This window comes from Haemorhous mexicanus, chromosome 4 (genome assembly GCF_027477595.1).
Source record: "Haemorhous mexicanus isolate bHaeMex1 chromosome 4, bHaeMex1.pri, whole genome shotgun sequence".
NCBI classification, from domain to species: domain Eukaryota; kingdom Metazoa; phylum Chordata; class Aves; order Passeriformes; family Fringillidae; genus Haemorhous; species Haemorhous mexicanus.
This window is the reverse complement of record NC_082344.1, coordinates 32,996,973-33,024,788: the sequence shown is the minus strand read 5'-3', so window position 1 is coordinate 33,024,788 and position 27,816 is coordinate 32,996,973. Positions and strand designations below refer to the sequence as shown.

Here is a 27,816-nt window from a genome sequence, read left to right as displayed (position 1 = left end):
TTCCTTAGGCTTAAAGAAATGTCTTTTTTCTTTTGAATGATTGTAGGAGTTGGATCACTCAGAACAAGCTGGAGTGCCTCAGCTAGAACCTCTACTACCCCCAAGGTGAGTGTGGTTCTCCAAAAGCCCTTAAAAGTTCTGTTTCTAAATTAATTTGCATAGTTAGTCTCAGTGTAGACACTACTGACTCCAGCCATTGCTCAATAGTCTTGGCTGGGCACTATGCTCACTAATAAATAGGCAGGACCAAGTTGGTAGCTGATAAATACTTGTTTGTATAGTACGGTATGAGCAAGGACATTATAGGAGAGCAGCTGTTTGCCTTTTCAGCTAACGTACAGTGGCTGCTGACAGTCATTCCTTTCTGAATCTTTAACCTTTTCACCCACAGCACTTGCACTTGTGGTGGGATTTGGGTGGTGAAGGAATGGAGGTGGCAGATGATGCCACCCTGAAAAGGGCAGATGCTGGGCCAGAAGCATTGGCTAATCTGTACACTCTGGGCCTAAAATTCAGGTGCAGGGTCAATGATAACCTTAGGGGTTTTTATTCTTGTAAACCAAAAAGAAAGAATGTGTGCAAGGGCAAAAGTTGCTGGATCAGCCTTTAATTCATGTCCATCAGTGCCAGAGACACAGTGGATGGAGATCTGGCATTGACTAGCCAGCCCACTGTGGGTATCTCAGTGTTTGCATTCTAAATCTATGAGTTTAAACACAAGAGTTATCTCTGTTCTGATAGGACAAGAGAATCTTTCTGTTATTGAAATTATTCTATCAATAATAATAGGTATTAATTAACAGGAAAGAACATGGATGTGCCACAAGGAAACACCTCATTTACTGGCTTGTTCCTTCCCCACATTCAGTTTAGCATGACATTCCTGATTCTTATGAGGGTCTCTGGGACTGCAGAAAAAATTTTGTCCTTTCGCTCTACGCTCAAATGGATTTTTAATTTATTTTAAGTAAGCAGTAATAGTTCACTGAATTGCTTGTTAGGGTCTTCTTGTTTAGTTAAGTTGCTTTAAAAATGTGTGATCTGGTCTGTTTACAGATTTAAAGTAGTTTAAATTGGAATATCCCCTTTTGTCAATATTAAAAATGCTCAGTTTAAGATGAGGCCAAAAAAAGGGAGAGATGGATGATGAAGAGAAGTGAAAATTTTTTTTGACATTTAAATATTGTTCCATACTCAAATAGTAACAGAGAACTCTTATCAGGAGCATTAGTAGAGCACTAGTATCTTCTCAAGTAATGGGTGACACTCACAAAATGTGTTAGAATGATACTTCAAAGATCCACCAATGCACACTTGTTGGGGTTGATAATTTTTGCAGACCCATGAGGATTGTACATGAGCAAATAATTATGCTGAATTACATTATATGAAACAAAAAACTTGTTGTAGCAGAAACTTGCAGTAAGTGGTTGAAGGTCTCCCAGTAACAATCAAATGATACTGAAATTTTGGAATATTACTTGTGATATTAATTGCTAGTAAATATTAGTACTGTCACTTGCTAGTCTCTGATTTTGGTTTCTAAACTGCTCATCTGCTAATAGGAGTGTGAGGCCTCTAGCATTGCCAGAGAACTTGAGTGTTTTCACCAGTGTTTTCTTTCTGTGGTAGACATTAATTGCATAAAAAATGGCAAATTCTGCTATTGATGGCAGTGTGCAAAGTGGTGTGATATGTCATGAGTTTCATCAGCCACTTCAGGTAGGTGACATCCCAAGGAATGAGCTAGGTTGATTCCTGAAGACCAGCTTTCACAAAAGCTCTCCAATAGACGAACTTCATCCTGCAGCAGCTACAAAGAAAACTCTTTCTAGAGGTGGATCGCTGAAACAAATCCTGCTTATTTAGTGGGCTCCCCAGAAAGCTTGGAGGCTGTTGGTGAGCAGACTTGGAAATACATGGTCAAGGGATCTGTCTAAGGGCTCGATCAGTCCCAGTCAGTATCTGAAGAGTTCATGTATTTCTGGAAAGCTTCAGACACTACAAACTGTACAGCCCAGGTCATCACAAATCTTGTTTCCTTACTGCACACTCTGTATCTAGGATGAAGTGGCAGGCTTATTAATATGTATATTTCTCTGATGATTTGCACAATTTTTAGGCCTGTGGATGGAAAAATTATACCTGCTCGACCTCCCCCACCTAAAAGTGTTCCTGGAAGGCCACCACCACCAAAATTCTCTGCAGCCAAGACCTCCTCCCAGAAGGATGTTCTTTCACGATCTACTTCGGATATCGCTTCTGATAAAAAAAACAAGTTCAGGTTGGGACCCAAGAGAGCAAAAAGTGCAGTCTTTAAAAATCCAGATCCAGCATTACCTCCTAGACCTAAACCAGGTCATCCTCTCTACAATAAATACATGGTGAGAGTTGAAATATTCTGAGTACATTGTTTTTATAAAACAGTGCTGGTTAAAATAGCAGGAAAAAAGGTATTTAAACCGGTTAAAGTAGGTTGGTATTATGTGGCTTTCAAAGTGCGTCTATCAGCATAATGTTCCCTAGAAATTGCTAGTAGATAAATAGTAATAAGTCCTATAAGGCAATACTGGGGAAAGCAATAAATACATGTAAAGTATAGACCTGTGTGGTGTATTTTTGTGTATATATGTAATTATATTATCTTTAATGCATAGCTCTTGGGGCTTGGGGGTTCTTTTTCCAGTCACCAGTTCTGAATTCTCTTTCAGTGAGATTATGCTAAATAATTGCATTTGTATATTGGTTCAGCCATACATATCAAAATGCTTAGGGAAATTGGGGAAGGGAAGCATTGGAACTTATATAGTAGTTGACCTTATTTAATCAAGCTTGCAAAGTGTGAGGAATGTAACATCGCAAATCTTACATTTTCATCCTATTGATGACATCACTTTTCATTATAAAAATGGTTTTGGTATTGTATGTGTTGTTTGGGAATCTTAAATATTTTATGTGTTATTTGGGAATTTTAAATTTTAAATGGATCAACACTGCAAATAAAAACAAAGAAGGTCTTTCCCCAGAAATTTGAAACTGGTCAGTGATAGAGCTGGTGGCTGCTTGAACTGGTGCTGTTGTCAAAAAAAGCAGCCATGCAGCCATAGCATGAACAGCATCAAAATTCCATCAGCAGTGGAATTCTTGAAGTGGAAACTTTCTGTTGCCACCTTTTTGATCTTTCACTTTTACATTTAGAGTTTTGTGTATGAGATTTTTTTCTGTAGGAGATCAGTAGTAATTCCCTGCCCTGAAGTCTTACTGTCAATGGAAATTTCCTCCCAGGGTGTTTTTCCAGTGCCCTCCATGACAAATGAATATGTTTCTGCATCAGAGTGTCTTTCAGAATATCTTGTAATGTATGGTGTGATACCAGTTAAGTGTCTAAGACACTTTTAAAGGGGGTGACACCCCCTGAGTTTCTCAGAGTGGCAGTTCATATCACCAGCAGTTTGTTCTGAACACCTTCCAAAGGAACCTGTCCTCTTCCACTGGACTCCTAATTACTTGTAGTGGGTGGTTTAAATATTCAATCATCTGGCTATTTTCACTTGAAGTGAAAATCTGAGATGCTTAGAAGTGAAAAAAACTTTTCCATTTGCCTGTTTCTCTTCGAGCTGTCTGTGCCTCATGGAGTTGCCAAGGAAGATTGTCTTCCCAGGAACACTGGAGAACTGTCCTGTAAGGTAAGGTGCTTCTTTCCTGCTGGCTTAAATAGTCAATGAACAAGACTTCTGTTGCATAAAAGTATCAAATGTTTTAATCTTCAGAGCTTACAGAGACATGTAATAGTGATTTATTAAATCCTTGTGTTTCTGTAATCAAAACAAAACAACTGCCAAAACAAAACCCAATAATGGTGATTTGCCTCATGGCCCAGGGACACTGAGCTTATGGAACAGAGCAGGAGTAATTACTTGGTGTGCCAGAAGGGAGTGGAAACTGGTAAGGTTCCTCCATCTCATAGGAAAGTAATCACTCCCTTGGCTGAGTATCTGAGAATTGAGCAAAAGATAAGTGAGTACTTTATGAAGTGCTGTACATGATAGATCAGCAAATTGGCTTTGACATACTTGACATTATTTTCTTCTCTCTGCTTCTACAGATCCTGACTTGGTTTTAGGGCATGACTCTATTTATATTCAATGGCTAGTGGAAATTAGAGCATTGAGTGCCCTTTTTGACTATTATCAAAAGCCTAAGTAGCTGAAATAGATTTCTATGCAGTATGTTGTTGTCTGTTGCTGTCTGTCAGGTCTTGTCTTTGTCTTATGTTGGGTTTTTTTTGTAAGTGTTTTTGGGTTTTTTGGGCTTTTTTGTTTGTTGGTGTTTTTTTTTTTTTTGTTTTTGTTTTTTTTTTTTGTACACAGTGAATTACTTTGTATGTAATTCACACACCATTGTCATCAGTACAGCCTAAAAATTCCTGGTGGGTGGGACAGAGAAGGTGGCTCAGTATTTTGAATATAATTTCTCTTTATCAAGATGCCACAACAAAACTGTCATCTCCCCTCAGTGTTACCTTAGTGTAAGCAAAGGCATAGTGGCTTCCTTGCTCCTCTTGGAATGTTGGTTGGCATATGTGCTCTTCCTGCTGAGTGTGCTGGGGCAGAGTTGGGTTGGGTGTTCTCTGGAGCAAGGAAGAGTGACTGGTGGCACAAAGTACCAAGCACCAGTACAAAATTTGTCCACAGCCCTTGCAATGAGTGTTGCTATCAGTACTACAGATTTCTGGCCCACAGAGATGGCTGAGGCTTTTTCTATACTTGGAAAAGTTGCATGCCTTCCCTTGTTTTCACTGGCTCAAAGGTAGATTTTGGTGAAATGTATTCTTGTTTACACTGGCAAAAGGCATACAGAATTCAGACCCTTAGCTGTGTGACCAGTCACCATTTCCTTCTGCAATACCAGAATAACTCTGTGTCCAAAGTCAGAAAATTAATTCAGGAGTACATAAGAGAGAATCTGTTAGTATCTTTCATGATTTATAAACTACTTGGATTTATTTGTTGTTGTCAGGATTCAAACCACCCTCCAAAGGTTTCTGACACAAGTGCACCTCATGCTGTAGTCCTGCATGATTTTCCTGCAGGTAAGTAAATGTGAATATTCTGGAAGCATGTTTTATTCTAAGACTTTCAAATGGAAATTTTCTTAGAAATTAGAGCTTAAAAGTGGTATGGAAACTCAGTCTGCAAGGTCTGCACATAGAGTTGTTCAAATCAGTGGGTTTAGCTGTAGATGGGTCAGTCTTTCAGTTAAAGCTAATTGATTTATCAGGTAAAATTAAGACTTTTTTAAAACTGATTCTGATTTTGCCTGTGGTATTTGTATTAAGAAGGTTTTACTTAGAGAAAATCAGTGAGTGTGACAGGTACTGTTAACTGAAATGATGTTGTCTTACAGAGCATGCTGATGACTTGGACCTTCATTCTGGAGACACTGTTTGTCTTTTGGAGAAAATTGATACCGAGTGGTACAGAGGAAAATGTGGGAATCGCACAGGGATATTTCCTGCCAGCTTTGTTAAAGTGGTTGTATGTAGGCTTTGTATACATTGCTACATAACATCCTGTTACCTTTGTTTTCTGGTTCTATTTTGCTAAGGCTCCTGTGTGTTTAGCTCCATTATGTGTTTAGATAATCTCTTATCCCACTGGCAGCACAGAAGACTCATCAGCTTGTTTGTGTGGTATTAGAGAGATGCTTGATTTGGCACAACCAGCTTGTGTTATGGGGATTCATTTGCTGTCAATTTTAAGCCAAGTGAGAAAATCATGGCCGTTACCAGATTCTCTTTGGAAACACACATAGTTTCTCAGGGTCCTCAAAACAGATTATTTTTTGCCAGCTGCATGTCAGAATCACCACTCGGTATAAGATGGTTGATTTTTGTGCCTCCCTGCAGTTCCCCATCTTCTGTCGTTTTCTCATCCCTTGAACTTTGCTGGAATCACCACTTTTTTAGCCATGTAATGAATTAGGTCAGCGTAGCAATTTGAAACCATGTTGTTTTGTTTTTTTTTTTCTTCCTAGAATACTGTTTTTTTCCAACAGGATCAATTTGCCTAAGTGGTTTTCTAAGTGGCTGCACAAACGGTTGTGCTGGCACAGTGCAAGGAGATTGTGTTGTTGCAAATGAGCAGTTTAAAGCAATCCTATTCCTCAGTGTGGCACTTGACAGTGAGTGGAAGGCAAGGGACAGGTGCTCTTTTGGAGCCCAATGGTAATTCATTTAAAAGGGATACAGTATGGTTCCCTGCAGTCAAATGCTGGGTCAAACCTATTGCAAACCTGAGACTGAGGCTGAAATCCATTTTGTGACAGTGGAAAGGGCATTGGGCTGTCCACACCAGCCATATGGACATGGAAGAATGCCAGAGTGACACCAGGATGCTGGGAAGGTGCATGGCTTGGCACTAAAGACAGGAGGTGTCTGTGGCAACACTTCCTGGGCCAGCACAGGCAGCTGGCAGAGTGAGCCCTGCTGATGCATGGGCAATACCAAGGAATTAGTGGACATCAGAGAGGGTAGGGTGTCTGTTTAGTTTGTAGTAGTGGTATTGAAGAAAAAATTTTAAGATCTAAAAAGTGCTGAAGAATAAAAACTAAACTCATAGTAGTAATGGAACCCTGCTTGATTCACTTTCACAAGAAAGATTTGTCAGCTGAATTGATTGGCTGCTTCTGCACAGACCAACAGTTCCATTTAAAAGCTCTTGCTTCTACTGATAGCTAATGAAGAAAAGATTTCATGTTAAAGCAGTGGAGTGAGTATTTGGGGTCAAATTCAGCATTGATACAGACAGATACAACTTCATAAAAGCTAGGGAAGATGCATTTCTATTTTAGTTGTAAAAGATTATTATCTTTTGAGGGCAAAAATCTTTTGTTTGAGAATTTGGGTTTTTTAAAAAGAGAAAAAAGAGTGCAGTACATGGGGCTAATTTACTTGAGTGAATTCTCCTGTTAATTCATGTCAGATTTCATCCTGATACAAGGTCTCCATTCAATACACTACAATGTGTTTTACAGTATTGAGCTGGGTAGTAGTTTGGATCTAGACACCTAACAATAATACATAGTTATGGCTTCCCATAGAACCTTCAGAGCACCACAGATATCAGCTCCTTCAGCAAGAGCAATGCAGAGATTATTTGTCCTAAAAGGCATTGTGATTTCCTCCAGTGCTTCACACAAGCTATGGAACATTCCTGTTGATTTCATGGGAACTGGCTGGTATAATAGTGAGCTGTAACCCAAAGCTCCTCACCAGGGCCTCTCAGCTCCTAGTCCTGTACATCTCACAGATCATCCTTCATGGCACACCAAAAATACAGTTGAAATCCTCCTGTGATAAAGGACTTGAATGTTGGGTGTTTGATAGACCAGTGTCTTGATTTTTAAAGTTCTATTTCTCCAATTCAAGTGAGATTTGTGAGATGTGGTTTTGTTTGGAGAGCAGTTGGCTACCAAAGCACAGAAGGGATAAGTGTAAACAGTAGTTTTGTCTATTGTGGTGTACTGTGCTAGTAAATAATTAAGAGCAATTACCAGTTGAGAATTGGGATCTAAATTCAACAACATGTGGTAGCATCTAGTCACATATTCTGTCAATCAGTCATGCTACAAGTAAAAACAATAAACCAGCTTCATAAAACAAAACATTAAATATTGCTCCTTGTTTGCATAAGATTAAAAAATGAGAAAACAGGCATAAATTTACATTAATGTGGTCATATATCAGAGCATGCCAGGGATTACAGAGTGTCACACATCTGAAAAACAGATTATTTTAACCAGTTTCAAGTTTATTGTGGATAGTTGGCTTGAGCTTGTAATGGACAATATATTTTATTGTCTTGTTAGATTGATGTTCCAGAAGAAGCCAACAAGAAAAAAATACCCTCTTCATCACGATGTATCAAGTGAGTCAGATGAATCTTATTTGCTTTTTCATGTTGATTTACAAGGAATGAAAAAGAAATATTAACTTTGAAACAGGGGCTCTCTGCACTGAGGTTAACAGGGTTAACAATTTATTCACCAAAATACATTGTAAAAATTAAATTATGTTTTAAAAACCTGAATGTTTATGATGCTTTATAAAGACTCATATTTAGTTTAAAAATGCCTAAAATCATCCTTTCATAAAAACTAGTTCCAGAAACCATGAACCAATCTAATTAACTTCAGCAGCATTGTACACTCCTCTCTTTGCTCCTGACTTTGCTGTTTTATTTCACTTTCCTCCCAAGATGGAACACAGTAGGGCTCCTACTCATGTGAAAGAACAAGATACAATGGAACAGAATATAGAGGTACTTTAGGGAGAGAAATCTGTCTGTCCCCAAGGTGTGCAGATGTATGGGTAAATCCAAAGTTCCCCCAGGTTATCAAATGAATTGCCAGCACTTTCATTTCTGATTTTCAAACAACTTGTAGTAATATTTGTGGGCAAGAAATGATTTTTCATGTTACTCATTTCTCAGTGATGTTTATTGGATTTTGTAATCATTCATTCCAGGAATTAAAGCAAGTGCATGCAGGGGCAGGAGCAACTAGTGTCAGTGGGATCATTCAGTTGTTCTTTAGATGAGGCTAGTTCTGTCAGGAAAAAAAAGTTATTTTAAAAAGTTGCTTCTGCAGCTAAGGAAGAAACAGAAAGTTCTAGCTCTGTCCTGAAAGAAACATCTTTTCAAAGATACTGAGTGGGGGACAGGGGTGGGAATCAAGCTACTTACTTTGTTTGTGTGCTATAAATACATAGAAAGAATTAAAGCCTATTACTGCTTTTTTCCAGCATGGCATTTCTGATAAACCAAAAATTTTCTTAGGTTAATTTCTTCAATTTAATTTATTAGGTTCTTAAATAATTAAATTGATTTAAGTCAGGGAATAGAATAATTAGGATTTTTTTGAGTGCTGTACCAAAGTATATAAAATTTATCAGATGCATTGAAGTTTCTTTCTTTGATAGATAAGCTTTTTTGTCTATAAGATTATAGGGATGGATTTTACAGAATAAAGTATTTTAAAGTAGATAAAAACTATCTTCTTCCTATGAAACCTCCATGTATTTGGGACAAATGCACAGCACTCATCCCCCACCCATGTTCGAGTGCATCTAAATGGGATGCTAGCTTGAAAAATAATCAAACTCTTAATAAAAGTGTGTCAGGACACTTGCTTGGATACAGGCAAAGATATGAAATTGGACAGGTGACTGAGAAACAAGGCAGTTTATTGTTGCTTGGAAGGGAAATAGGGTCTTTTGCAAAATACTGTAACAGCCAGCAATTGGGATGCAGAAATTGCATCTGGCGTCTCCAGACTCTGTACTCATTCTCCTCAGAAAGCAGAGATTAGAACCAGGGCAGGCCCCCAATTTTCCACCTGCCTTATCTTCAGTGCATTTTTAATCATTTTAATTAAAATATCAATCCATATATTGCACACACTGCTGTCTTATTATTAAGTAGACAGTAATAATAAAAAAGCAAAATAATTTTCTCTTTTGTTTGTGCAGAGGTCCAAGGTGTGTAGCACGATTTGAATACATTGGAGATCAGAAAGATGAGCTCAGTTTTTCAGAAGGTGAAACTATTATCCTGAAGGAATATGTAAATGAAGAGTGGGCCAAAGGAGAGCTCAGAGGCACGTCTGGAATTTTCCCCTTGAACTTCGTGGAAGTAATTGAAGACCTGCCTGGAACAGGTATGAATATGTTTGCAAAAATCTTCAAGAGCATGGTTTTGTACTTAATGCAAATAGGCAGCATATAGGAGAAAATTCCAAAAAGGACAGTGATTGCAGAAAGGAGGTAAAAAGAGAGGGAAGACTAATAAAAAACCCCCTCAAAATTAACAGTAGGACTTCTTAAGAAGCTATTTTTAATAATGACTTCAAATATCTAAAATCTCTGTCATTAATAGCATTCTGAATAGAGACTGCTCCTGTTCTTAAGATGTGCTTTACTTACATAGGTACAGAAACAGCACTGAAGAATAAGGTGGAGGTTTCATCTTCCCTTCCTCAGGTAATAAAACTTGTATAGGTGAGGGCCAGAATTTATGTATATATATTTACAGAGACTCATAATGTGCGAGTAACTGCAGAATGTGACAGCACTCCCACAACACACAATGCTGCATTGTCACACCCTCAGTTCTGACACAAGGCCTAAGCTGATTGAATTCAGAGTCTCTGACAAATTAACATTGGTAAATTTTTATCCTTTCTGCTGAAGGAAATTCTTGTTAGCTCTATTTTAAGTATTGCTGCAGTGATCTAATTTTGAATTTATTAATCCTTTCCCCTGCCACCAGAGATAAAAAGGAATGTGGCTGAGCCTAGATGAAATTCTGTGGTGTTAATTGCTCAAATGCCATTCTAGTCTACACCTGCAGCAGCACTGTTGTATTGGGAGGGTGTCAGGACAGCCATGTGCTGTACAGCTGCTTTCAGCAGCATCCATCAGTTTTTGGGCTCCATTCACACTTCTAAAATTAATGCATCTCTTCTGTTAACTTGAACAGAGCAACAGACGCTCACTAGAGTGGTGTGAAGCGCTTCATGATTTTACAGCAGAAACCAAAGATGATCTATCCTTCAGAAGGGGAGACTACATCCAAATACTGGAACAAGTAGATTTGGAGTGGTATAGAGGAAGACTGAACGGAAAGGAAGGGATTTTCCCGGCAGTTTTTGTTCAGACCTGCTCAGGTACAGTGCTCCTACTAGATGCCAGTTCGTTATTCATTGGGTTGTGCCAGTCATGACAGCTGTGGGAGAACACAACAACATCAACAGGTCACACACCACCAGAGTCTTCAGTATTCTAAAGCTAAACTTAAGTTTTGAACCATCCACTCTACTAATGGCAATACAATGTTCTAGTCAGTAAGTGACACAGACTCTGGGATGTCTTCCAGTGTGGTTTGGGCACAGGCAAAACAGGGCCACTGAGCCACCTTTAAGGAGTAATTCAGGAGTTCAGTAATTCAGTAACTGTCTTTGATTGATGCTGCTTTATCTTAGACCAGAAAGAGGCAAAGTCAGCATTTATTATGTATCACCATTGGGAAGTTCAAGTTAAGTGAGTTTTAAATTTAGTCTGCCAAGAAGCAGAACTGTGAGACTGTGTAATACTGTAAAATGGACTGGTGGCAGTAGAGTTTTTTGTTCCAGTAGGACAGTGAATTCAGTACTGCAGTAGCAATAACATTTGGAGACAACCTGTAGCACAATAGCGGGGAGAAAACAAGAGAATGACAGGAAACTTCTCCAGAAACAGAGATTTATTTCACTCCCATGCAAGTAAATTCTCTTGTCCATGTTCTGTAGCCAGGGTAGAGCTGTCACAGCCTGGAGGAGGGAAGAAAGGAAAAGCCAAAGCTCTTTATGATTTTCATGGAGAAAATGAAGATGAGCTTTCCTTCAAAGTAAGTAGCTCTCTTAGACCACTTTTCAAGAGGTCTTGTACTCCTAATGGGTGCTAAAAAATAAGGTTCATCCACTGTGAAAATAGGCTTTAGACAAGAAGGATGAAGCACATAGATATTAACATAGATGTTAATATGCATAGATATTAACACATTTGATAAGTGGTCTCTCTAAAAAACATTTTTCCCTTATCACTCCTGTTACCTATCAGCAAAAATCTTCATTAAAGACACTGGAAGGAGCTCAGGAGTTGCAGAATTCTCAACTTCTCTGATCTAGTTAACATGACAAGATAAACAAACCTTATTGTAATGCAGCACATTCAGTTCCTGATTGGTTGATATGGTCAAGGGAGACTCTCTTGGGACTAGAAAGAAAAGTCTGAGTAGGAGGTAATGGTGAGAGTGCCAATACTACAGCAGCCAGGCCCCTGAGGGAAACCTAGTGCAACAGAATCTTGAACTGGCAACACAGTACAGACTTGCCACAGGAACAAGGGGAAAATTAAATACATGCTGGATGGCCAGATCATTTTAAGCATGAACAAGAAACAGTGCCCTTGATATTCAAAGTCATGGTTTAGGTAACCATGTTCTCAAAGGCAAATTTCTGAGAAGCAGAAATTTCACAGGAGCTGAAACACACAGTGTTTCTCTTCTAAAACCAGCAAAATAGTTTCAGCATTAGCAGCTAGCAATGCTGAAAGGATAGATGATACTTAAAAGCAGAAAAGGGGAATAGAGGTACTGAAAGAAAGGCCAGTACTTCAGATGAAGGGTGTGGCACAGGACAGTGAAAACAAGAACCAGTACTAAAAACAGTTCCTGCCATGAATTAAATGGCCATACTGAGCTTTTAGATTGCTTTTCCTTTTTTTTGGGGGGGGGGGGGGGGAAGTTTCCAAGTGCTAGAAAATATTGTGACTAAATGACCAAAAAAAAAAAACATCTCTCCAGTGTTTTAAGAAAACAAAGCCCAGAAACACACACAAATAAGCACTAAAGCAGAGGGCCCATGAGCCAGCTCTTAACATACCTGGAGAAGCAAAGCAATGTGAGACATTATCCAGCAGTGCTCTTCTGTCCCTCCAAAGATGATTTTTCTGCATGGACAAGTATTTAGCCTAAGAGAAACTTCAGCTGGTTTTTGCAAACCATCTCCAAGAGATGTAACCAACAGAAGACTGGCCACATCTTACTCCTCTTCTCTTTGATTGATTCTGTTTCTAAAGAGGATCAGCTCTGCATGCATTAACATTGCTCAGTAAGATTGCAGAGTAAGCTGTACTGACTCACACTGCTCCTTCTCTTACAGGCAGGTGACATGATAACAGAGCTGGAATCTGTAGACGAGGACTGGATGAGTGGAGAGATACTAGGGAAGTCTGGGATATTTCCCAGGAACTTTGTTCAGATTTTAAAATCACCATGAAGTGTTGCCTTTCTCCTACTCCCTGCGTATGGGAGAGAATGTTTTCTACCCTAAAGGCACAGCAAAGACATCAACAAGTGTTGATTATCAATGTTTTGCACTACTTTTTCTATACAGTCATAGTAGTATCTTGAAGTCAGATAAGAAAATTTGAGTCTTTTGTGACAGTGTATGTTATCATGTTTCATGAATGCTCAGAGAGCAAAACAAGCAGGCTTTTTAGCCATTTCCAACTAGGGAAATACTGTGGTGCAACACCATTTTAACTTATATAGCATTCTAGTATGTTTACTCTCTGGTATTATATTTATCATGCACAAAGTCTGCATAACATAAGCTGCTTTGGCCTTCTTTGAACTTCTTAAGATCCAAACTTTAAAAATTGTTTTAATATATAATTACAGCACTCAGTATGTAGATGAAGTTTGATATTCAGGTTTCATTACTGCTTGAGTTCCACATTAGCAGTAGAATCCACTTGTTTTATGACTTAGAGGATAAGAAAAATAACTGGTATTTCATAGTAGAAAGGTATCAAATCTAATACTGGTAAGAGGGGAAATGGAGAAATAAATTCTTGTGTAGTAGCCTTCTATTCTTAGCCCAAGCTGCTCATACATCAAGATCACAAAAGTAAAATGTTTAAGTATTTTGCCTCTTAATGAATTCTGTTTAAATGGTATGAATCATCTTAGACCTTTCTCGCTTCCCCCAAAATACTTTGCAAGTACAGGTTTAGTTTTTTCCTACTGCCCACTGTTCTTTGAGCACCATCATACCCTTCTTTCCCAGCTGAAGTTAAGTGTCAGTGTCTATGGAGCTTTCTCGGATCCCAGCCATGGAGTAGCTGCACTATTCCAACTATTTGCCCCTCCACTCCCCTCATGGAAGTGGAAAGCCAGTGTTCACCCAGTCTGCATTTTGTTTGTCACTCAAGCACTGGAACATACTTCAGTAACACTATTCCTATCCTTAACATGAAGGATATTACAGAGCTGTGGGTTTAGTTTTCAGCAGACATGGGATTGGTTTCCAGTTTGTTGCCACATACCAAATACACAGAGCATCCTTACAAATGGTCTGTCGAGGCCTTAAGGAAAACATGCCTGGCAAGAGGTTACTCCCAACAGCTCTCACCAAGGCACTTGGTACAAAACAGCAGTGTAGCTTGACTGACCAACTAAGATGGATGTGATTGAGGTAGTTTCACAGTATAGGAACTTCTGGTAGTCAGTTCCTTTATGTAACAGCAAGGAATGGGCATCCAGTCTCAGTGGCAGACTGGAGCTCACCGGGGGCAAGCCTGAGGGACCTGCAGTGCAGATATGAGGGCACTGGCACCATTCACCCAGCAGTCACTGCCAGGCCACAGAACCTGTACAGACAGACACAGCCTCCCCTTTGTGTTCTGCTCTGTGCTTCAACTACACCAGTACCCTTCACACAGCCGGGGGATGAAGATCACAAAGTTTTAATGAGCTGAGGAGCTGGACTTCTACTTCCAATAGGGATTAACATGAGCAAAATGCTGAATTATGTGCTGCTCTAGAAGGTTGGAAATGCACCAATGGCTACAGCTGTTACTCAGTTTTAGCAGCCCCAGCAAGCCTGTCCAGAACTCCTGTGGAATCACGTGGCAGTCCACAGCCAAGAACAATCCTTCTCACTCTCCCAAGTTTTCCTGTTAGGAGATTCTAAAGGTTCTTGTTTATTGCAAAAAACCAGTCATCTCCTAAAGAAATCCAAGGAATTGCCAGGTCCTTCAAAGACATACCACACCAGTGTGGTGGTAGATGAGGCTGAAGTGTATGTTTACTTACTGTCTGTCTGGCAGTTTTCTAAGGTTTTGATACAAGTCTCAAAAGTAGAACTGATTTTTTAATATTTTTTTTAATTTCCTCTTTCCCATTTTTATAACTGTGTCTTAACCAGTGGTTTTTGTAACTTCACTGAATGTTTAAAGTCAGTGCCTGTTCATTGCCAAGACCACTCTGCTGTATGTAATCTCCTCCTCCCTGTGGGGCAGGGCAGGAGTAGCAGCAAGGCCTTTTACTCAGAGCACCGAGTGCCATCTAAGGGCTGCTCGCATGGCTGCAGGCAGCTGAAACGGCGTCTGTGTGAACGCTGAAGCAAGGGAGATGCTCGGCTTTTACAGCGCAGGATTTTCCTGAGACAATGCCCCAACACCACAAAACAACATACACAACAGAAAATTCCTAAGGTGTACAAAAAGCCGGGAATGAGGTGGAGTGCAAATCTTAACTGCAATGTAGTAGCAAATTCCAGCTGTAACCTTGAAATCCAGCTAGATCTCCATGTATTAGAATGAAAGCCTCACTTACCAAAATATTTTATTTGACCCATCCTCTAGAAATATCTTCAGGAAATCTTTGTTCTGTGTACAATGAACAGTGTCCTAAATAAACCTTTGTTAAGTCCAGTAAGTTTGTTATGGTACCTCTGTAAATTAAGAATGTATTTAACCAATAAAATTTTTATAATTAAGTCATGATGGCATTTTAATTGTCTTATGCTGTGGAAAGCAGAGCTTTCCACTTGACAGTTCGAGATCTCATTCTGCAAAGTAACACCCCACCCGCAGACAAGCAGTCCAAGCCCCTCAGAGAATGTGGATGATTTTAACAGGTTATCCAAGCCTTTGCACTTGGGTATGCCTCCCACTCACCACCTACAGAACTTATCCTTATCACATTTTGCTATCTGTCACCACAGGGCATCACACACACTGTGGTTCTCACTGTGACAACACTGTGAGGAAGACACAGGCTGATCCTGCACATAATTTAGGTGTGCTCTGTTGATTGCTGCTTTCATACTCCATGATTTTTCAGCTGGTATTTGATGAGAGAATACAAAGGATGATGCACAGTATTGTCCTTCCTCCTTTTGCCCCACCTGAAATCGCATTACAAAGCCTACATTTACCCAGAATGCCTACATGGCAATGCCCTGTTCCAAACAATACATTTATTTAAAAGCCTGAAAAAATCCCAAGTTCTTGTTCTTTCCCCCAGTCCTTCTGGCAACATACAGTCCTCAGACATGCAAGTAACAAATAAAACCTATGGTTTCAAAAATGTGGCTGTCTGGGATTCCTGGAGGCAGGTGACACCTGTCTCAGCAGTACAGATGGAAACAGCAAAGCAAGAGGATTCCTTCCCCCTGTTCCGGCGTCCTGAGTGTTGAGCACTCCCTCCTCTACACAAAGTAGAAAAAACAGAACATAGTAAAACTGTAACTTTGAATCACAAGACAAAATCACATCACCTGCAGCGTTCTGAAGTTCAAAAGCAATCTTCTCAATTTTGCCTATTCCTTGGTCCAAACCAGAATTATCAACTAGGAAAATGTGAAAATCCCTGGCAAGGAACAGTACAGCCTTCACGGGTAGCAGAGCCCTTCTCCTTTTCTCCAGCAGCTTTGTTGGAACAGTAACATTTTCACTATTTTCCTTTATTTCTTGTCCTAAGCTCTGTGACAACCAATTGCAAGAGCCACCACTCTCAGTGAATTCCATGTTCTGCAATCAGGTCTTAAATCACTAACTTACCAACAATATAACAGGACTAACTTTAGGTTTGTTGGCCTAAACAAAACACCTTGATAGGGCACAAAACTCATTTTAGCCAGAAAAAACACTCTTTCACTTATAAGCCAACGTAAGTTGAACAAGAATCAAAAATGGTGTTAGATAATGAAAAACAAAATTACTCAGCAAAACATTTAAGTGCTTTGTTTTCAAAACATACAACATTGCCTCTTTACAGAATTTTTTCACCTGAAGTTCCACAGGTCTTCCAAAACTGAGTCAATCCCTCGGTTCTGACAGGTTAAAATCCAACACCCAACTCCACTACTCAAGCACATTCTGTATTTCTGCAATGCTCATAATTAATGCTGCTTCTATCATCATAATTACAACCTTAACACCTTCAAACCCTTCTGACCACCAGAGACCACACCTATCACATGAGAGGCTGTATTAAATTACCAAAAAATTTAAACATACGCTCATTATTCTGAAGCAAGTTATCTGGATGAAAGTGTAAGACTTCCCAATAATACCAAATTCTGACACAAGTTTCCCTGTACTTTGTGAAGCACCTCTCACCAACACAACCTCTGCACACATACACAAGGTTTTTCTGGTGAGGACTGAAATTACTGCGTAAAACCAACATCCACAGAAAGGACAACCCACCTTCTTCTACTAATCTCCACAACACAACTGGAGAAGTACATGAGTACTTCAATTTTTTTTAAACCAAGGCCGTAGGTTTACCTTATTGAAAGCTCATCCACACATCCAGTACCAATATTGTCCAGGAGCAATACAGGCAACCAACCAAGCATTATTTCTGTATATTAAAACCTTTTATTTTCCACCAATTTTTAGTTTCACACAGACTCTTGCACGGGCGGCTCGTATCCATCAGCTCGCTCAACCTTGGTGCCTGCCTCATCCCCAGAGGGCTTTCCAGCACCACCACCTTCACCATGCAGCTCCATCAGCTTGCCCACTAAAAAGAAGCAGTGACAGAAACAGTGAGAGATGGACCTCTTTGAAGTTTTAAATTACTCATCACACACAAACGGAACGACCAGAACATTTCCTTAGGTAGGACTAAGTCCATTGCAGACAGCTCATGCACAGAGATGCTGCTGCAGTGACAGACAAATCAAGCAGTGAAATAAGGCTATGTAATGAAACTGCAAACGACACCTTTTCCTAAAAGGATCTGGACTCAAGCACCTACTGCTGCATTACACGGGAATGTCAGAAATTGGGGAAATGGAATCATTCCACATCATCTGGGACCGAAACATTTTGTCATCATTCATTCCCAAAGCAGAGCTGTTAAACATTCAGCAGCAGTTCCAGGTGAGATTTCAAGAAGCTCCAAACTGGACACTCACTGCATGGCTTTCAATCCTGGAAGCCACACATCGGGACAAAGACATGCTTTTCCTTCTACAACTACTAAAGCTCATTGAAGCTGCTGTACCATCTTTATCCAAAAGCAAACACATTTAAACTCCCTCCTTTCCACACCCTCCTCCAAATGTCCGCAGGAACAGACTTACATTCAAACTTGGGCTTCTTGAGCATCTTCACCTTGCGGACATAGACATCGTGCAGAGGGTAAATGGACTGACAGGCCTTCTCGATGTCCTTGCCAATGCTGTCTGGGATCCTGAGAAATCACAAAGCACAATGCTAAAAAACTCTGCTTGCTTCTGCAGCAGCAACACAGGCTTTAAAAAAAATCCTTAAAAATACAAAATATTCTACAAAAGTTTACACCATCGCTTTGACAATTTTCTTCAAGTACATTTAGAGTCTAAGACACCTCCCTTGCAATGTTAGAAGGGACATAGTGCAGGTGTGCTCATCTTGAGAGCAAATCTGCAAACTTTTGGAAGCAATCAGCACACTGAGAAACTCTTCTATCAGAAGAGCTCAGAGCATTCACAGCCCCAGTAGATCAGAATTACACCTTTAGTCTGTAGAAATGTGAACCAGAAATCTTCTGTAAAGTGATTTTACATATATGCAAACGTGACAGTGGATTCAGATCAGACAGGACGCATAGAAAAGCCATTTGCAGAAAAGGGTGATTGGCTTTTCCAAACAAGGGGCTCTTTGCAAGACCAACAGCCTGGGATGCACCAGCACTCCCCAGGCACTCAGCAACAACCAATTCCCAGACAAGGATTTAAACTGTAGGGGAGAAAAAAAGAACAGGGCCAAAGCTTACAGCTTATTGACAACTTCCTTCAGGTCATTGGTCTGCACCTCCCGGGTCATGATCTCCATCATTTTCTTGCGGATCTGCCGGACCTGCTGGTGCTGGGCATAGGAGGTCTTGCGGATTTGGTTATTGCGCTTCTTGGTGAAGCCCACGCAGAAGAGGCGCAGCAGGTACCCATCTGTAGTTTTGACATCCACGTGGGCCTCAATCATTGTCTGGAAGAGGAAGCACTGAACATTTAGCACCCTGCAGCATAGGCTGCCCAGCCCCACACCCCACGCAGTCTGATGCCGCTTCAGACATGACTCTGCCAGGCACCAGTGCTTGCTTGTTTGCTTCCTTCCCTCCCTCCCTCCCCAAGGCACCGGCAGTGATGCAAACCTTGTTTCTCACACACCTGCCATTTTTTGACCATGGAGCACATTTTGTCCCTTGTGAGGTCCATTCCATGGAAGTTGGTCAGACAATTTTTGCCCTGAACGTCCTCAGTGATCAGTTTAAATTTGCGGAAGGCAACCTCATCATTCTGCAGATCAGCCAGGCTCACCTCAAACACGCGGCCCTTCAGCCCGTCAGAGGCAATTTCTGTGAGATGGAACAGAATAAAACACCTTAGATTAACATTAGACGCACATCCTTCAAATCAGACACTGGATTCCCTCTGGAATCCTGTTCTTTGATATTTTTTAATAGGGATCACAGAGCCAGCAAGGTTGGAAATTTCTCTCTTTGGGAACAATCTTTTCAAGGCAATAGTATCAGGTGTTGGATATGAACAGCAGAATACAGCAGATTCCCCCATGTGTAATAATTTGGTTTGTTTCAAGCATAAAGGGGCTACCAAGTTTTTGGAAATTATGAACAAAAATGAGAAAACTAAACATAAAAAGCCACAAGTGCTCAGCAGAGATGAAGCAGCAATGAACAGCCCAGTACAATCATTTCACAGCTCCTCCTCCAAGGAGGAACCATTTTAACAACACTGGCTGGTTCACACTTCGTTTGGCAGTGACCCTCATTTTATCTGTTTCACATGTTACAGTTCAAAGTAAGGATCAAAATGCTAACTTTGAGTGCAGCCAGCAGAGTATCATATAGCTATTCAGCCATTCTGCAAGACTAAGCTTCCAAAAACAGGGTTACCTCTATCCAGACACCTCTGCATTCCTAACAGAGGTCTCCTCTTCTTAAGGTGTGCCAGATGATATAAAACCGAATTTACCCTCCAGTGATACATCAGTGCTCACAGTAAGTCAGCAATTCTGGCTCTAATCTTTACCCAAAACCTTTAAATTTCAGGCATTTCAGTGTCTTGATGTGCTGGTCGTTATGATCCTATTAGGACTAAGATCTCCCGTGGCACTGTCCCACATCTCCCCCGGTGACCATCAGAACTAGTGCTTACTTCTTGAACTTTTCCCAACTTGCCAGGTTACCGCATTAGGAGCTCATTAGAAACTTCAGGCCCTTTCTTCCATGGTTTGGCATTCTTGTACAAACAAGAGCCCAGTATACGGACTTCCTGCAGCTAAGCTATTTTTTTCAAACAAATCGGTCAACTCAAAAATAAATCCACACAAATCATCCAACCTTTTTAGCTTCCAAGCTCGTAACAGTACAAGCAAAACCCATTTTTCAGCAGTCTCTTATCCAAGAAGTTGTTTAACCGCTTGGAGCCAGCACATGGAGCAAACACAATCCCCTGTACTGCACCAACCCCCAAAACTCACTAGTTCCTTGAGTCCTGGTGACAAGCGTCTTCCCGATGTTCCGGATATTGAACATCGCCGGTGCTTTGACATCGTACCAGTCCTTCTTGGAGAAAGGGTCGACCCTTAAATCAAATGAAGAAGATTTTTTAGACGACTTTCTCAGGCCGCACCGGGCTGCAGTAAGACCTTCCTCTCCGACTGCCCGCCGCTGCTCCCGCCCCGCCGGGCCCAGGCCCGCCCGGCTGACGCCATGACAGCATCGGCCCTGCTCCGGCCGGGCCGCCGCCGCCATCCGCCCCGCATCCCCGGCATCCCGCCGCCGCGGCGTCCCGCCCGGCACCCCCGGGCACCGCCCGCCTTCGCCCCGGCGGCCCTCACACTTTCTTCTTGGCGCCCTTCTTGCCGCCCTTGGTGAGGCGCTTGTTCTTCCCGACCGCCATGGTCCCGCCCGCGCCGCGGAAAGGGCGGGGCACGCGCGCTCCCGCGAGATTATACGAGAGCGGCGCTCGCGCGAGACCTGCGAGAACGGGGCCGCCTCCAGCGCCGGGAGCGGGGGCGGCCCGTCCGGGACGTACCACGGAGGGACGGAACCAACGGCACGGGGGGAGTGGGGGGGAGCCTCCGCACAGCCCGTGCCCGTGAGCGCCCCCGCCTGGAGCCCTGCGGAGCGCCCGGCCCTGGGAGCGCCCGGCCCGGCACTGCCGGTCCCCGCGGATCGGCCGGCCCGGCACTGCCGGTCCCCGCGGATCGGCCGGGCCGGCACTGCCGGTCCCCGCGGATCGGCCGGGCCGGCACTGCCGGTCCCCGCGGATCGGCCGGGCCGGCACTCCCGGTCCCTGCGCCCCGGAAATGGGGATGCCTGAGTGGGGCCGCTGTGCGGACGGACAGAGCCACAGGGACGGGGTTCGCTGCACCGACTGTACTCCGGCGAAAGGAAGGTGTCACCTCCCGCCCATTCTGATGTCTTCAAGCTGAATTATCTATCCCCAGGCTGAATCTCGTCATCTTTTGTAAACGTAACTGATGTCGTCTGGTATTTTCTACAATGGAAGTTGCTTAATGAACTTAATGTATTTCAAGCATCACGTAAGAGTACCGTCATACAAATAAATATACATCGATATAGGAGGAATATGCTTTAGACAGGAGAGCTCATGTAAATTTCACTGTATAAAAGGTGTTACTTTTTACCCCATGGTGTGTTTGTCAAACCTCCACTTTGCATCCCGTGCAGAATAAATAATATCTCCTTTCTAAACTAGACTCTGTTTAGAGAGCTCCTAAACCTGGCAGCTTTCCCAGGCCTTGGGGTGCCGAGGAGACAGCCAGAAGTTGGTGGTCTGGGCTGCCCCAAATGCCCCGGCCGATGGCTCCTCTCCCGACCGCACAGGGCAGGAGGAGGCTGCGCTCAGCCCTCCGGCATGGGCAGGGACGGGACATGGAGAAGCCGTGCCCAGGACGGTGCCAGGCAGTTGGGACCCCCCTGGAGAAGAGGTGACCACAGGCTGTGGCTCACCAATGAGCCTCACAGCAGCCTCTGGCAAGGATATGCCTGAGGCTGTGCCAGGTAGGATGGGATCCAGCACAGGTACCCGCACCGTGCCCTCTAGAAACAGCCCACTGCCAAGCATCCAGGCTTGTTCCTCCTCCTGTGGGTGCCATCCCTTTTGCATCCACACCAGGACAGTGGAAAGCAGAGCGTGTCTGAGGGGTCATGGTGAGAGTCACCATCCTGCTTCCACACCCAGGAGCAGGGTATTGAGGGGGCTCTGCTGACCTTCCATGTCTGCAAGGTTTTGGCCAGGTGCCTGAGCTGTTCCCACTGTAGGGACTGTGTACCTTTGAGGAGGATTTCTTCAGAGGCTGTAGAAATGCCACCAGAGCCCAGGGCAGGATCCTCTGCACCTTCACTGTGGCCAGTCTTGGAAGTGTTACAGCTCTTTTGGGAAAGGTGCTGCCCAGGACCTCATTCTCTCTTTGCCACTTCTTATCAAAGTCTCTTTGATGTCTTAGGAGAGGAGGATGGAGACCACTTGCACCCACTCATGACAGCCTCTCCCAGGCACTGCGTGCCTGGAGGGGACATGCTTTCCTTGGGGCTCCATTACGATGGTCAAGGCAAAGGAGTGTTTGGTGGGCTCAGGCTGGCTCCTGGCTCTTTGCTTGTCACTGCATCAATGGAGCATCTGGGAGCCTGGGAGGAAGCAGTGAGGAAAATGCATCCTGGCACTTCCCAGGAGTATGACTTTGCCAGCAAGGGGACACAGGGAAAAGGAACACATAGGCCCCTTAGCACTGCAGAAGAGCCATGGATGTGCCACATCTTTCAAGGGTTGTAGGAACATCTGCCAGCTGCCCCAGAGGTGATGGTGACATCCTGCCCACCACCAGGGAACCACAGATCTTGCCCTGCCACCCAAAAGGACCCAGGTATCCTGCCTTTCTTGGGACAGGTGGCCAAGGCCAGAGTGGGCAGGGGCCACCCAAGGGGATGCACGCAGACAGTCACGTGGTTCGTTAATGACTACCTAATGACCTTGGGGGCCATGAGGGTGAGCGGGGCCTCCTGGACACCTGGCTTCCCCCAGACATCCACTGGACCTTGCTCTTTACCCTGCCCCTCCTCCTGGATCCTTGCCCATTGGGCACAGCTGGGGCCAGTATAAAAGAGGTGCAGAGGAGTGGGAGGGATCCTGGAGACCCTGAGGCCATAAGGGAAACTGAGGCGCGCACACAGGTGCGGGTGAAGGGTGCATCGGGGACCAGAATGGCTCTGGGAGGGGTCTGTGAGGGACCTGAGCATCCAGTGGGGAAGGGGGGCTGGGTATGGCATCCGGGAGTGGGGGCACGGGGTGGATCTATAAGGGAGCCATGGGTCTGAGGAGCAGCTAGGGGGTGTTCCATGGGGGACTGAGACTTCTGGGGAGTGCACAACGTTAGGGAACCCGTGCATCCAGGTGAATCCACAGATAGCCCAGCTGTTCAGAGATGGGCCCCCAGGCATCGGGAGGGAATTTGCATGGGACCCAGGGATTTGAGAGGGGGAATCTGTAGAATAACCAAGCGCCCAGGGTGGGATTTCCAGTTGGGGGCCCAGAGGCGCAGATGGCCGTAACCCCACCTTCCCCAGGTGTCCATGGCGGGCTGGGTGCTGTGCGTGACGCTGGTGCTGGCAGCGCTGGCAGGGGCGGCGGGCGAGACCCGCTACGAGAAGTTCCTGCGGCAGCACGTGGACAGCCCCCGGACGTCCACGCTGGCGGCGCACCGCTACTGCGAGACCATGCTGGCGCGGCGCCGCGTGACGGCCCCGGGCAGGCCCTGCAAGCCCTCCAACACCTTCGTGCACGCCCCGGCCGCCGAGCTGGTGGCCGCCTGCTCCCAGGCGCCCGACCCCGAGACAGGGTTCCAGAGCACGCCGAGCGCCCTGAGCCTGACGGCGTGCCGCCTGCGCGGCGGGGACACGCGGCCGCCCTGCGCCTACCGCGCCCGCCAGGCCCAGCAGCACGTGCGCGTGGCCTGCCGCGACGGGCTGCCCGTGCACCTGGCGGGCACCTACACGGCCCCGCAGTGAGGCCTGCCGTGGCGGGCCCCTGGATCCTCCCTCCTGGCAGGGGCTCTGCTAGTGCTGCCAATAAAGGACGTGTCGCAGGCCTGGGCTCCAGCATCAGCTTGTGGCGGGACCCTGAGATCATACCCCTCCCTGGGTGCCCCCTGAGCCCCTTGGGTGACCCCAACCCTGTCCAAGCTGTGTTTGGCCACCATGTGCCTTATAAATCCCTGGGTTTTCCCAGCCTCCTGGGTGTTCCGTAGCCCCCTGGGGTGTCTCTGCCCTCTCCTGTGCCCTCTCCCCTTTCTTGGGTGTCCCACAACTCCCGTGGGTGCCCCATAACCACCACCACCCTCCCAGCCCAAGGCCCACCTGGGTGTGCACCCGGCCCTCTCCCCAGTGTCCTGACCCTTTGGGTGTCACATTACTTTCCTGGATAGCTCATAGCTCTCACAGGGTTTCCCAGCCTTTCACATGCCTTATGAACCCCCTGGGTACCCCCAAATTCCCCCATGTCTACCCCATAAACTGTCCCATAAGATGCCCCATCTCCCACATGCCTCTGACCCCATCTGTGACCTCTCTGGGGCTGAGGCTGCTCCCCCTTGGGACCCCCACAGGACCGAGCCCTGGCTGGGGCCACACAGAGCCCTGAGCCACCATCCCACACACTGAACACAGCACACACACACACAATGCACATGAAACCTGCACTGGCACGCAGCTGCAGCCACACAACACAGAGCAGTCAACACTCACCCCCCTGCTCCTAGCACAGCACACTGCATTAGCACACACAGGACACACATACCAGCACATACACACAGTATGCACACACATACAGAAGTTGTGTTCCTGTCTCGATGGGATTCCACAATTTCAGCTGGTGTTCTTCACCTCTTGTTCTTCATTCTCCCTGTCAGTACTTCCAGGACACTTACAAGCTCCCCCTGTCTGAGCCTTCTCTTCTCCAGACTGAACAGTTCCTGATCTCTCAGCTTATGCTCTGGTCAGACATGCTCCAGTCCCTTCATCATCATCAATTCCTTGCTGGACTCTGTCCATGGCTCTCATGTACTGGGGAGTCCACACTGGATCCAGCACTCCAGGTGTGTCTCAGTGGTGCTGAGCAGAGGAGCAGGATCACCTCCCTGCACGTGCTGGCAGCACTCTGCCTGATGCAGCCCAGTAGGCTGGGGGACCCCTTTGCTCTGGTCCTATTGCTGTGGGAGCCCTGAGAAGTCCCATGGGACTGCTGACATCCAGGAGCTGTGCTGCTACAAAAAAGGCAGCCCAAATGCATCCAGAAAGTGTAGCTGAGGAGGAAAAGGAGTGCAGAAAATGGTCTTCCCAATCCTTTTCCTCTCCCCGCAAGATACCTCTTGCTCATGTGCCTCAAGTAACTCAGGTGCTCCTTTTCTGAAATTCAGGTGAAAGGCATTTTGAGGGCCATCCATGGACTGGTGAGCTCCCTCTCAGCACTGGTCTAGAGAGTGGAGCCCTTCTCTTTGTGCACTGGGAAGGAACTGGGGTATTTCAAAGGTATTTGGGGCATTTCTGGACCAGTAACTTACAGCAGACTTACTTCTCCACCCTGCTCACTCCTGGCCATGGGAGGAGCTGACTGCCTCAGGAGGGAATACCCGGGGTCTCTGCAAGTACAAGGGTTTGATCTCTGCTTCTTGCTACCTTGGTTCTTCAGGACTTGGAGGTGGATTCCACCTCTCCCTTGTTCTCTGGTAGGTGAGATCATCCTGGCAGTGATAAAGAAAAATATCATCACTGAGATTTACCCCACAAGCTTTGCACTACAGGCTCTGAAGTGCATGGGGAAGGTGGCACCTGTCCTGAGGACACAGCTCTGAGCTGCAGTCCCAAAACAGCAATGCCATTTCTGGGATGTCCAGCATGCTGCAGCTACCTGAGTCTGCTGGAAAGTCTGGATGATTCCTGGCATCTCCCATTTGATGGCAGGGCAGCTCCACCACTCCAGCACATCCCATCCCATTATTGCACTTGTTGGTTCACTCCTCTGCTGTGTTTTCTCCTAAGATGCAGCTCTATTTCTTCAGCATAAGTTTGTGTCTGTTCTTTGTGAAGGCTAAAGGGAAAAAGACAGCCACAAAGGAATCAGGATATCCAGAGGGTGTTGTGGCCTTTGCCACAAGCAGCAGTGGGCCATTTCCAGGCAGTGGTCAGCAGATTTGTAATGGCAGCAAGCAGCAAAAAGCCAGGGAGTGACTGGTGCCTGAGAATAAAGGAAGGAATTTTGCAATATTATGTTTTAATAAATCAGTGCATTTATTTCTTAATTGGTTCCTCATTTAGGTACTTTCATGTCCTGCCTAACAGTCAAATGTAAAGTTGCGAGGTTTGTGGTTGATTCTGCTTTGTAACACAGAAACTGATCATCTCTGCTTTGTGGGTGGGAGTTAAGCTGCTCTCCTGAGGTCTCAGAAAAGCCTGAGAGAGGAGCTCAGTTCAGACCTCCTCAGCCCTATTTAACAGCCTCCCTTCCCATTTACGTGCTTTTTTTTTCTGAAGAAAAGAAATGTGACCATAAATGTTTCAGTAACAGCACTGTATGCCTAAAACTTGTCTCTGAGTCATATCTGCTTGACTTTCATGCCCAGGCTTTGCTTTGACAGTGGTCAGCCTGCTCTGCTCACTGACTCTATTGTCAAACAATTAATTCCTTCACCAGAAACTGGCTGTTGCTTGTTTAGCACAGGGAAATGAAACAAATAATGCTGAATCACGCACTTCATTACGGCTCACAAGCTTCCACCGCCCAGCCTTTAATGATATAAGATGAGAGGCATGAGCAGTGTGTCAATATTTCCAGCGCTACTGTGGAAATGTGTTCCTGCTCCTTGAAAAGCAAGGGCATTTTTTTTCAGAACCATAGCAGAGAATTGCTTAAGCAGGCACTGCAAAGACCTTCAGATGTATTTACTCAGCAAAGTCATGTATCAGCTCTATGGGTTTGGCAGAATGGGTCCTGTGAAACCAGGCTGTTGCTGCATGTCATGCATGCCAAAAACGACATGGAAAAAGCTTCTTCCCAGTGTATTGCTTGCTCTTAAAATACACTCTGCACAAATACAGCAAAATACAAGACAGTTTCTCTGAGGCACATCCACCTTTCTCATGTACTTGGACCACTGGGAAAGGGGCTGCCAAGCTGCCTGCGGGCAGCACGAGTCGAGAAACCACCCCTTTCCCCCTCCAGCAGTACCTCTGAGATCCTGGGTCTGTGCTGCTCCTCCAGTCGCTGCTCCTCAGCACTGTCCCTATGGCACAGGGACCTCAAGCTGAGTTCCCAATCAGACACATCCTGAAATCCTCCTTCCCCCTCGCTGGGTGACACACTTGGCCCCCAGGGTGCAGGGTCATCTGTGTCCCCTGCCACACAGGGAATGATCCATCCCCTCCACCGTTCTTGCAGAGGTTCCTGGGCACAGGGACAAGAATGCCTGCTAGGAAAAGGGGAGCTGCTGCTCGTGGCATGCTGGGGACAGCAAAGACAAGGAGGACATAAGACAGCAAAGTCCTCAAACTCAGCTGTGGCACTCAGCTGAGGCTTAGGTGTCACTTTCCCCACAACAGCTACACATCAGAAATCCTAATGCACTTCTCCTGTTCAAGCATTGACCCTAAGACCTGAAACCAAGGCTGGACAAGAAGCATGAGCTACCATAGGGGAAAGCCAAGAGCTAAGAATTTCTGTTCATATGAGACCAAGAGGCCACCCACCCAATCTAAAAAAATATAGCTGAAAAATACTAATGTTTGCCTCTGGTCTGCTGGGAATGCTGCTTCAAAGTGCCAAGACCAACACCAGAACCAGACTCAAGTGCTCAAACTCAAAGTAAGGAGTTTTGATCAAGTTAACATCTCACACCAT

General features: G+C 44.7%; 3 protein-coding genes and 1 non-coding gene across 6 annotated transcripts in view; 2 read left to right on the top strand and 2 right to left on the bottom strand.

The window, feature by feature from the left end:
* The window catches only part of SH3D19 (SH3 domain containing 19), an 82,187-nt gene extending 66,802 nt beyond the window's left edge, over window positions 1–15,385 (top strand). For all 3 annotated transcript variants that reach the window (XM_059844370.1, XM_059844369.1, XM_059844371.1), the window contains 11 exons: window positions 47–105; window positions 2,123–2,384; window positions 3,618–3,686; window positions 5,020–5,092; window positions 5,407–5,537; window positions 7,870–7,928; window positions 9,530–9,717; window positions 9,987–10,039; window positions 10,539–10,725; window positions 11,347–11,444; window positions 12,760–15,385. In XM_059844370.1, the coding sequence (XP_059700353.1) occupies window positions 47–105; window positions 2,123–2,384; window positions 3,618–3,686; window positions 5,020–5,092; window positions 5,407–5,537; window positions 7,870–7,928; window positions 9,530–9,717; window positions 9,987–10,039; window positions 10,539–10,725; window positions 11,347–11,444; window positions 12,760–12,876 (1,296 nt within the window). In that variant the 3' untranslated portion in view covers window positions 12,877–15,385. The remainder of the gene's footprint in view (window positions 1–46; window positions 106–2,122; window positions 2,385–3,617; window positions 3,687–5,019; window positions 5,093–5,406; window positions 5,538–7,869; window positions 7,929–9,529; window positions 9,718–9,986; window positions 10,040–10,538; window positions 10,726–11,346; window positions 11,445–12,759) is intronic.
* A 1,864-nt stretch (window positions 15,386–17,249) lies between these two features.
* Window positions 17,250–20,900, bottom strand: RPS3A (ribosomal protein S3A). The gene is made up of 6 exons (XM_059844372.1): window positions 20,741–20,900; window positions 20,381–20,484; window positions 19,048–19,235; window positions 18,657–18,865; window positions 17,983–18,092; window positions 17,250–17,417 (listed from the first exon to the last, which is right to left on the bottom strand). The coding sequence occupies exons 1-6, from the start codon at window positions 20,800–20,802 to the stop codon at window positions 17,296–17,298; spliced, it is 795 nt and encodes a 264-aa protein (XP_059700355.1). The 5' UTR covers window positions 20,803–20,900; the 3' UTR covers window positions 17,250–17,295.
* LOC132327024 (small nucleolar RNA SNORD73) lies at window positions 17,671–17,740 on the bottom strand. The gene has a single exon (XR_009486423.1). It is a non-coding gene; the product is annotated as a small nucleolar RNA SNORD73 (small nucleolar RNA).
* A 2,094-nt stretch (window positions 20,901–22,994) lies between the features above and the next one.
* LOC132326344 (ribonuclease CL2-like) lies at window positions 22,995–24,023 on the top strand. The gene is made up of 2 exons (XM_059844367.1): window positions 22,995–23,099; window positions 23,493–24,023. The coding sequence occupies exon 2, from the start codon at window positions 23,499–23,501 to the stop codon at window positions 23,931–23,933; it is 435 nt and encodes a 144-aa protein (XP_059700350.1). The 5' UTR covers window positions 22,995–23,099; window positions 23,493–23,498; the 3' UTR covers window positions 23,934–24,023.
* The last annotated feature ends 3,793 nt before the right edge of the window (window positions 24,024–27,816 follow it).